Below are 9,475 nucleotides of genomic sequence, written 5' to 3'. Positions count from 1 at the left end.
CAGACAGGGCCAGACTAGGGCTAGGAGGCCTGTGGTCAGCAGGGGAGGGGTCTCTGCCTGTGTCCTCCTGCACCTCTCACTCTAATCCACCTCTCACCCCCACCTTCTTTGTCTCTCACCCACGTCTCTCTTGGTCTCTCTGTCTGCAGGGCCTATGCCCGGAGGGAAGGGCTCAAACATAGATTTTTGTTATATTCAAATAAAAACATATGGATGCTCATATTTTGGAGTTAACCACGTTTTAGCATATTTCCCTCTCTCTTTTTTTCATCTAGGAACCTTACAAAATGGAACCGGCCCCCTTTTGCCGGGTCGTGTCTGTCCCTCAGGTCTCTGGTCCTTGGGGAACCCCTTGAAAGGAGTTCACGCTCCGTAGCCCCAGCCGCCTGGCTGCGCCGCCCGCTGGGGCCGCCAGGGGTCGCCCGCGAACAGGCTCGGAGGGGGCGGGCTGGGCGGGCAAGGGCGGGGCCTCGAGGCCGGCCCAGCCAATAAAAGTGGCGGCGCGCGGAGGTGGCTGACTGTAACCGGTGCGCGCGCATAACTGTCGCTTCCGTCGTCTCCGTTCCTACCGCCGCTCTCCCGCCGCTTTCCCGCCGCGACCCGCAGCCGCGATGCTGGCGCTGCGCTGCGGCCCCCGCCTGCTCGGTCTGCTCCCGGTCCCGCGCTCCGCGCCGCTGCGCCTCCCCGCGCTCCGCGCCTGCAGCAGCAGCAGCGGCGGCGGCGGCTCCCGAGACGCGTCCTCTTCCTCCCGGAACCCGCTCGTGTACCTGGACGTGGGCGCGGACGGGCAGCCGCTCGGCCGCGTGGTGCTGGAGGTGAGCGTCCTGCACCGGGCCGCGCCGGACTGGGCATGGGGGACGGGCCCGGCGCTGTGTCCAACTTGCTGGGTGACCTTGCCCCTTACACCTGGCCATGGGCCTCAGTTTCCCCATCCCTAGAAGGGGGCATCAGATGGGTCTCTTCCGGTCTCCTCTCGGCACTTTGGCGTAGTAGAGGCGGCAGGGAGGTCAAGTGTGGAGGAGAAAGCTCAAGGTCAGGTCATGAACTGTGAGAGCCGAGCCCTGCTGGCTGACCCCGGGGTCGGGGAGAGGTCCCGAGACCTCGCGGGGTCAGCGCCCAGACCCGGAGCTCCGGGGCAGGGTCGGGGGGGCTCGGGGGTCGGGGCAGTGGGCCGGCGGGGTGCTCACGTGGCGGCCCTTGCATAATGCGAAGCCGGCTCGGCCCCGCCCCCTCGGTGGGACTCACCCGCCTCCCGGCGCTGGGGCAGGAGCCGAGGTGGTTTCCTGCCGGCCAGCCTCCTCTCGTGCAGGGCGGGCCTTGCGGGCTCCGGCCCCCAGGCTGACCTGGGACGGCCCCCCTGCAAGTCGGGGCAGTGTGCCCGGGGCCCTTCACCCCAACTCTAACCCCGCCACACTCCCGGACTCAAAAAGTAAGAAACAAATAGAGGGAACAAACGAGGGGGAAGCTCAGGTGTAGCCCTCAAGCCCGAGCCCCTTTTGAACAGAGAGACCTCCGTTAGGCCTCAGTTTCCTCTTCTGGGAAATGGAGACCACCCTCCTTATTCCCGTTTATTTTAGGGGTTCGGCGCCACGGTGGCTCTGGAAGCCTGGAGGCAAGGGGCCGGCTTGGTTGGGCCTCTAACCTCTCGTTACCCCCCTCCCACTCCTGGCCTCTCTAAGCCCATTTCCCCTCTGCGCATTGAGCTTGGAGTGGCGCCTCTCCGGGTCCTGAGTCTCTCACACTTGGGGCCCAGCTGTAGTAGCTCTGTCAGTTTTGCCCCTGGCAGTGGACCAGGATGGCAGTCATCTCTTCTGACAGTTAGGGAAACCGAGGCTGCCTCCGCCCAGCCTGGGTTCAGGAAACAGCTGGCAGAGATGATAGCTGCCTAGGCTGCCTCCTGCCGAGGGCTGGGAGCCCCGGGAATGGAAGGGGCTCCTTGGCCGCTGTGGGGGTTGGGTGGTGAGGAGGTTCCTTCCATCACCTGCCTCTGGACTGACCGTCTTCTCTTGTCCCTCTTCTCTCCCCCTAGCTGAAGGCAGATGTCGTCCCAAAGACAGCAGGTAAGACGGGGCTTGGGACTTCTGTGTCTGGTCTAGATGGAAGAGAGAGGGGCCAGGCCAGGTGGGTGGGAGGCTGAGAGGAATTGGGGCAGAGACCTGAGACCAGATGGGAGTTCCACATGAGGCTCGGCTGCTGGGTACCCTGGGCCAGCTTTCTGTCCCTCTCTGAGCCTCGGTGTTAGCCCTGCCCACCAGTCCAGTATAGCCTTAGAATCAGTAGAAGCACATGTCAGTTTCCACCAGGACCACTACTTCCTCCTGGTGCCCGATGGGGCAGTGGCTGCGTGGCCCAGAGACTCCCTGCCAGGAGCGTGTGCTCTTGTCACAGTGCTGGGACACTGGGACACTGAGCTTTGAGAAGAAAGTGACTTGCCTGGGCTTACGCAGCCAGAGCAGACCCAGAGAGCGGGCCTGGGGTCTTTCCACCCTCTGTTCACCTCCTGGGGCGGGGGGGTAGAAGGGTGCTGACTAGAACGAGTCATGACCTTGGAGTTGAATCCTGGCCCTGCTGACCTGCGTCTTCCTTCAACCCTCAGAGAACTTCAGAGCGCTGTGTACCGGGGAGAAGGGCTTCGGCTACAAAGGCTCCACCTTCCACAGAGTGATTCCATCCTTCATGTGTCAGGTATTGTCGTCCTGTCTGCCTCGGTTCCCCGTCTGTGAGTGGGGCTGCTAACAGGGGCCACCTTGTAGGGCGGTTGTGAGGATTAATGAGTTACTGAATGGAGAGCGACGGGTTACTCTGTTGGCCTGGCTTCTTACCCAGAGACGGTGGAGCTGGTTGGGCTGCCCTGGCCGTTGAGCAACAGGGCGGGTGGCAGGGTGGCCGGGCTGGCAGAGCCTGTGGGAGGGGAGGGGGGACTGGCATTGAGATCTGGATGTGCACAGTGCCATGGGGGGGTACGTCTTCAGGCTTTGGAGGACCAGCATATGCCGGCAGGCTCCCACCATGTCCCCCTGTGTGTCCCACTGAGCACTTGGCGTGGGAGATGGTACCGACAAGAACGCACAGGTCTGGACTCGGAGCTTCTCCTTCTAGAGCGGGGCATCTTTCTCGGTTAAATGAGTGCTCGTGAGTCATGTGTGCTGCCTGTTTTTCAAAAACATCAGTATTGCTGTGTCAGAAGTTTGGGGATAGATGTGGACAGCAGGAACTTCCCCAGGGGTCGGGACCCCAGCTGTGTTGGGAGTCACCCTCTGTTAGGTCAGGCCCTGGTAAGACGGGGGTTGATGTCTTGAGGCCAGCAGACCATAGAGGCAGGGGCATGCATGTCATGACCTCTCCGAAGTCCTTCCAGCCTGGGATTCCCTCCCCCGTTCCCTCCACTCCGACCCGGGGCTGTCATGCTATTGTGGTGAGTGGCAGTGGGTTGGGGCCGGGCCTGCTGACGTGTCGAATGTGGTGAATGCAGGGACGGGAATGGAGGCTGTGGCAATGGGACAGGCCTGGCCAAGCCTGTGGCTTTCTGCCGCAGAGGCCCTCCCAGCTCTGCCTGAAGGAGGATGTCGGTGAAGCCGGAGCTGAAGGGGGCTGTCCTGAGCCAGGCGAGGGTCTTCCTCTGAATAGCAGCGGGTAGGGGCGGGCCTTCCAAGGCTGGACGGCTCTCTGAGGCATGAGTTGGCGGCACCAGGAGGCCCAGGCCAGGGTTTTGAATCGTCCCTGTCTGGGGATAGCCTGCTGGCGTCTGTGGACGCTTAGGTCGGGCTGGTTGGGTCATCCCTCTCACCTGAGGATCAGATCTCAGGAAGACAGCCATGAGACCTTGGCCAGGGGCTGGGGCTGGCAGCCGTTGGGCTCTTCTGGTCGCGGCTCACTGTGGAGCCTCACGCAAGCTGTGAGGACAGATGCCTGTCCTGGGTCTGCAAGGCATAGGGAGGCCCCTGGACCTGGTGAGGAGGGAGATCCGGGCAGGGAGTGGGGCTCAGCGTAGAGAACTGGCTCTGTGCCAGCCACTGCTCCCCCCGACAGACCAGACTTGGGAACAGGGACTCCCTGGCAACCTCCCTGTCTCCCCTCCAGGAGTGGTGGGTAGAAAATTCTAGGTCACTACCTACAAATCCTCTCAGAATGGCCGTTAGATCTTTTGCGAATCATTTAAAAAACTTGCCCAGATTAAAAAAAAAAGTGAATCACGTGGGAGGTAGTTATTAATGGCAGAAAACACTGAAGCTTTATTTTTGCTTATTTTCCTTGTTATTTGGTGAGTCCGGACATCCGTGGATGTGTTCTGACCCCTCGGCCTGCGGGGCTTCTGGCTGGGTGGGCCCCAGGTGGGTTGGCGGGTCCCTCCCCGCGCCGCGGCGGCCTCCCCCTGCCAGCTCCGGGGGGCGGCGGCTCAGCAGGTGCTCTGTGCTCGCAGGCCGGCGACTTCACCAACCACAACGGCACTGGGGGCAAGTCCATCTACGGAAGCCGCTTTCCTGATGAGAACTTCACACTGAAGCACGTGGGACCAGGTGAGTGGGGGCCGCCGATCCCGGGTCGGCATGCCCCGAGCTCTGGCCCGGCCGTGGCCACGTGCAGCACACCTGGGAGGCTGGGACCGTTGCCTGATACGCGGTGATGCCCCTTTCCTCCTTCAGCACTCCGTGTCGGAGTGTTGGTTGTCCTGGAGCTCTGTCATGCTGAGCTCTCAAAAACTAAGCCTTTGTTTGAGAAGCTGAGGCAGAAAGCCAGCAAAACCCAGCGCTGTGTCACGTTTAAGGCCCAAGTGTCGAGGTCAGTGTGCCGGAGTCCCCTGCTGTGCCACGGAGAGCTTCCACAAGGCCCTGTCCTCCCTGTGCAGCACAGGCGGACGGGCCCCGGGAGCCGGTCACCCTCTGGGCCCTGCTGGTCCTCTTCAAGCTCCAGGACCGTCAGACTCCGGTGTCCTTGCTGTGGTGGGAGCTGTCCGCTCTTGTGAATGGCTTCCCAGTGAGGTGCCTCCTGGGGCGGCGTGGCTCACCCCTGCCTGTCTTCACAGGTGTCCTGTCCATGGCAAATGCGGGCCCCAACACCAACGGCTCCCAGTTCTTCATCTGCACCATAAAGACAGACTGGTGAGTTTCCCACTCCAGGCTCCAGGCCGTCTGAGCACGAGGGGCGGCCTCGCAGCCAGAGGAGGGTTTGCGTGCTTCCAGGGGAAAGTAGCGTGAGGCTGGCCTGTGCTCTGGGGCAGGAGCCTGCAGCTGGGCTGTGTATCCGCATGGGAGAAGGACTGAGGGCGAGTTTGGGTTGTTCTAGAGCTTTCATTTGCTGTCACCTGGAATTTTCTCCATGTGCTCTGTGCACACACACAAAAGTACTTTTACCGAATATGTCTGGGACACGCGGCAGAACTTACCAGGCCTCGCGGTGGCCTGTGGCGGCACCCTGTTTGCTTGGTTCAACCTGCTGCTTCCTGGCGTACCTCGAGCCTGGAACACACCTTGGAGCCCTCTTGCCCATGTGCCTGTGCATTTTAGGGATGTCTTCCCTGGTCGATGTCCCACTACCAAATAAGTTCCTTTGCCCAAAGTCCCCTGTGTCCTAGGGTGACGTCCTGAGACATGTGGAGGTGAGGGGACAGTAGCTGACCAAAAGTAAGACTTAATAAAGTCCATTTCCTAGAACTTCAGGGAGACCTGAGTGGCAGGTGGATACTAGCTGCCTCTGGCCCTCAAACCAGAAGGGACACAGGTGTCCGGGCTGGGCTGCTCGTTGCTGGCTCTGCCTGCTCTTTGCTCCTTTCGTGGAACCCCTCATAGATCCCGCATTTCTGCCCTTGGCTGTAACCAGTGCTGGCCTTGCTGGCGCTGGACTAAGCTGCCTTTTAGATTCTTGGAACTCTCTCAAATTGAGAGCCGCACTTGCTCTCTTGGCTCTTACCGTGCTACTCATGACCGTTCAGATGGTTCCCTTTACACAGGCCTCTTATTTCTTGAGAGTAGTTTGATACCCTGTTATCTTCCCTGTGCAGAACCAGAATAATTCACTTTTCATAGAGGAGGTTACCAGGATTCAGGTTAAGTGGCCTGGGGCAAGGTCACATGGTGTGGGAGGCAACATGTACCCCGTAAGAGAGGGATCCTCCCTTGTTTTGGGGAGCTCAGCAAGGCTTGATACTGAAGCTGTTAGGAGTGGGTCCAGATTTTCAGTGTGAGTGCCTTTCAGAATTGCTGTCTCACATAAAATAGTTCCAGGACCAGGTAACCATGACACTGGGTGACACTGCACTACTCTTACTCTTACCTGGCTCGACTCACAGGTTGGACGGCAAACATGTCGTGTTTGGCCATGTCAAAGAAGGCATGGATGTCGTGAAGAAAATAGAATCTTTCGGTTCCAGGAGTGGGAAGACGTCCAAGAAGATCGTCATCACAGACTGCGGCCAGTTGAGCTAACTAGCCACAGGGCGCTGGGCCGGTAGCAGCCGCACACGTGTTCGCTCACCTAGGCGGCCACCTCGGGCGCCAGCAAAGGTGCCCCGTCCGGTTGCCTACGCTCGTTCCACCGTCACTGTGTGCTTGAGGAAGGCCTCTCCGGAACGTCCGATCTCCACCAGGACACTGCCTCCCCAGTGTCCGCCCTTCCTCACGACCCGATTTCTAGACACCAGTCGTTTATGTGATGTCACCACTCGTCATCAGGCCTTCTCTGTGATCCCCCAGCCCCAGTTCACGGGTGCCTTGGACATCGGGGGTGGTGATGGCTTAGCTTCGGGGACAGGTTTCTGCCTTTTCCTCGATGGAGGGGGGAAAGCCTGCCGCTGCAAAAGGGCCATTATATCTGTTTAATGTCCTCTTCTAATTGGAATAATGTAATTAACAAGATAGCCTGGAGATGCAGCTGTGACACTAACTATTCCGGGCCGTGGTCGGACCCCAGTTGGTGGCCAAAGCCACAGAACCCCGGAGGTTGGCCTTTGGAACACAGTCGGGGCTTTTGTGAAGGGTCCCCGGCCACGGCATTTATCCCACTGTGATCCATGTCACTGTGAATCCTGTCGGTTTGCTGCTGTGGATTTGAAGGAGAGGCCGTGGGGGTAGAAGCAGACGAACCTGGGAACAGACCCACTGCGTACTGTGCCTAGTCCTGGAAACGGCCTGTACGTGCTCTGGAAGAAAGGAAACATGTCTTTTCTGGAGGGCTTTGATTTTTCTGTGCTTAATTAATCTACTGTTTGTATATAATACACTTGTGGCACGTTTATTTGTGTTCACTTGAAATGTGAAAATAAATCCTATTTTCTGTAGAAGACTGGTGTCTGGTGATTTTAGGAAGCAGGATTTATAACTCGGGTATTTGGAGCCAACCTTGACTGAGTTAAACTACATACATGCCTGGGCTATGCTGAGGGTGTTTACTTGGACCATCTCTTTTAATCACTCCAGCAACAAAACACGGTACTGTCGTCGTCCTTAGAGATGAATTGGGCTCAGACAAGCGATCTTGGCACCCACAGCCTGTCTGTGAGCACTGGCTACCCGCCCCCCCCAAATCCCAGCTCCACCTCTTGGTGACCCAGAGTCTGTTTTCTTCAGCTGCATAATAGGTAACAGTAATGGCCCATCCTTTTAACACACTCTGGAGTGACAGGGACGACGACATTTCCCGTGCGTCAGAGTCTTAGAGAAGGATCTGTATTCATCTAAAGTTAGGTGTGGAGTTCACTATCCTAGATTTGCCACTTAGATTTGGAATTCTAGGTGATTCTGAAGTCTCAGGGCAGGGAGATTGGGGAGTGGGAGAACAGGATTCAGAACTCACTTAGCCAGAGATGGCAGTCTGAGTAATGGAATAATCACATTCTAGTCACAAAATGAATGGAGTTATTTCACATTGGGCTTCCCAGAGTTCGATTATGTGTGCCTCCTGTCATTCTAAGGTCACGGTGGCTGGAGTTGGGTCATTTGGAGTCCTGGAAGGTTTCCGTGATGGGGGTTTCCAGAATTCAGCTGTATGGACTGGGAGCTCAGCTAGCCTAGCAGTTTTCAAACAATTCTCATGCACCGTACGGGTCCTCAGAGCAAGGGGGAAACAAGGGACATGGGCCCCTAAACCCCATTTTCAATCAGATACCCTCTTTTTTCTTATTGGGGCTCTACAAAGGGTTTCATTTGAAGAAGGGGATCCTGAGCCCAACAGTAATCATGACGATGGTGATAATCACTGGTGATGACTCATCCAGTCCAGCATTTTACGATGTGTGGACTGCGGCCCTGAGCAGGGTCATGATGCCCCAGGCGACCCTGTGAGTCTGTTGGCAGAACAGGGCTTAGAACCTGGGACGGGCCAATCCAGAGGGCTCCCTGTTGGGGGCCTCTCCCAATGCCCCTTGGTCCTCCGATCCCCACATTCAGAGCACTGGTGACTTCTGAGGTCAAACCCGCAACTTCTGTCCCTGTGGAGTTTTCTCTTGACCTCTGGGGACTCTAGGGAAGGGAAGCAGTGGTGCTGGTGGCAAGTGTGAGGGGCAGCCCCTCGAGTTGTGACCTGCCGGCCCCGTGGTGATTTCTCAGGAGTCTCAGTTCTCAGTCTTGCGTTGATCCCACAGTGCCTTTCCTTTTCCATGAGCAGGAAGTACGTGTGTGTCCCTCTACCTGGAGGAGTGTGGTGTGGAGCAGGGGACTGGAAGGCAAGAATTGCCTAAACACAGAGTTTCTAGAAGACGGGGCCACTTGCTCCACTTGCCAGTTCTCTTCTAAGCACCCCGCTCAAGGGCCTGGGCCTGGGCTTACTGGATCAAGACGGAGCCTGATAAATAGATAAGAGGGTGACTTGCTGGCACGCGGCACCTGATTCATGAAAGAAGAGGTGAGTCATACACGTGCTCTCAGATGTCATCTGTGACGCCACAGAGCACAGTGTGTAAATACCAGGAATATCCTTTTTATGAGACGACACATGATAAGCTTTTCAAAATGACTTTGCTGAGGTTTGATTGGCACATAAGAGAACTCACACATTTTAAGTGTACAGCTCCATCACTTTTGACAAATTCACACACCAGATAAATTCTAGAACATTTCCATCTCTCCAGAGTCGCCCCTGGGCGCCTTCCCAGGCAGCCACTGAATCCTGTCACCGTACGTGACTCTTGCCCGTTCTGGGACTTGGTGTGTATGGAGTCATGCAAGATTTGTTAGTCTCTAGCATGTCGTTCCATGAAAAGGAATGTCTGTGAATGTTTCCCGGGTCCGATGAGGCCGGAGGCAATGCTTCTAGGAATCCTGGGGTGCTGGTAAAGCGCGAAGAGCCCTGGGCCGCACTTGAGACCTATTGAATACGAATCTCTGTGGGTAGGATGTAGGAATCTGAATTTTAAGATAATAATTCTCAAGTTTGAGAATTTGAGCACAGGCCAGGGTAAGCGAGATTCAAAAGGAAACCACTAGACCACTAGCATCGTTGGTTACTTCTGGAAACATTTTTTTGCTGGAAGCTCTGGGGATCT

General features: G+C 57.2%; 1 protein-coding gene across 3 annotated transcripts in view; it reads left to right on the top strand.

Annotated features, from left to right (window-relative positions):
* Nucleotides 1-7,276, top strand: part of PPIF (peptidylprolyl isomerase F) — a 9,763-nt gene extending 2,487 nt beyond the window's left edge. Inside the window, exons 1-6 of one of the 3 annotated variants that reach the window (XM_040623937.1) lie at nt 510-815; nt 2,030-2,060; nt 2,597-2,685; nt 4,421-4,517; nt 5,024-5,099; nt 6,368-7,276. In XM_040623937.1, coding sequence (XP_040479871.1) covers nt 612-815; nt 2,030-2,060; nt 2,597-2,685; nt 4,421-4,517; nt 5,024-5,099; nt 6,368-6,422 — 552 coding nt within the window. In that variant the 5' untranslated portion in view covers nt 510-611 and the 3' untranslated portion in view covers nt 6,423-7,276. Of the gene's footprint in view, nt 1-509; nt 816-2,029; nt 2,061-2,596; nt 2,686-4,420; nt 4,518-5,023; nt 5,100-6,286 lie in introns of those variants that run through there. The other 2 variants (XM_008696310.2, XM_040623936.1) reach the window with 2 other exon arrangements.
* The last annotated feature ends 2,199 nt before the right edge of the window (nt 7,277-9,475 follow it).

Source organism: Ursus maritimus, unplaced genomic scaffold (assembly GCF_017311325.1).
Source record: "Ursus maritimus isolate PB19 unplaced genomic scaffold, ASM1731132v1 scaffold_7, whole genome shotgun sequence".
NCBI lineage: Eukaryota > Metazoa > Chordata > Mammalia > Carnivora > Ursidae > Ursus > Ursus maritimus.
Note: the sequence above shows the minus strand (reverse complement) of the source record. Positions and strands in the feature narration are given on the sequence as shown.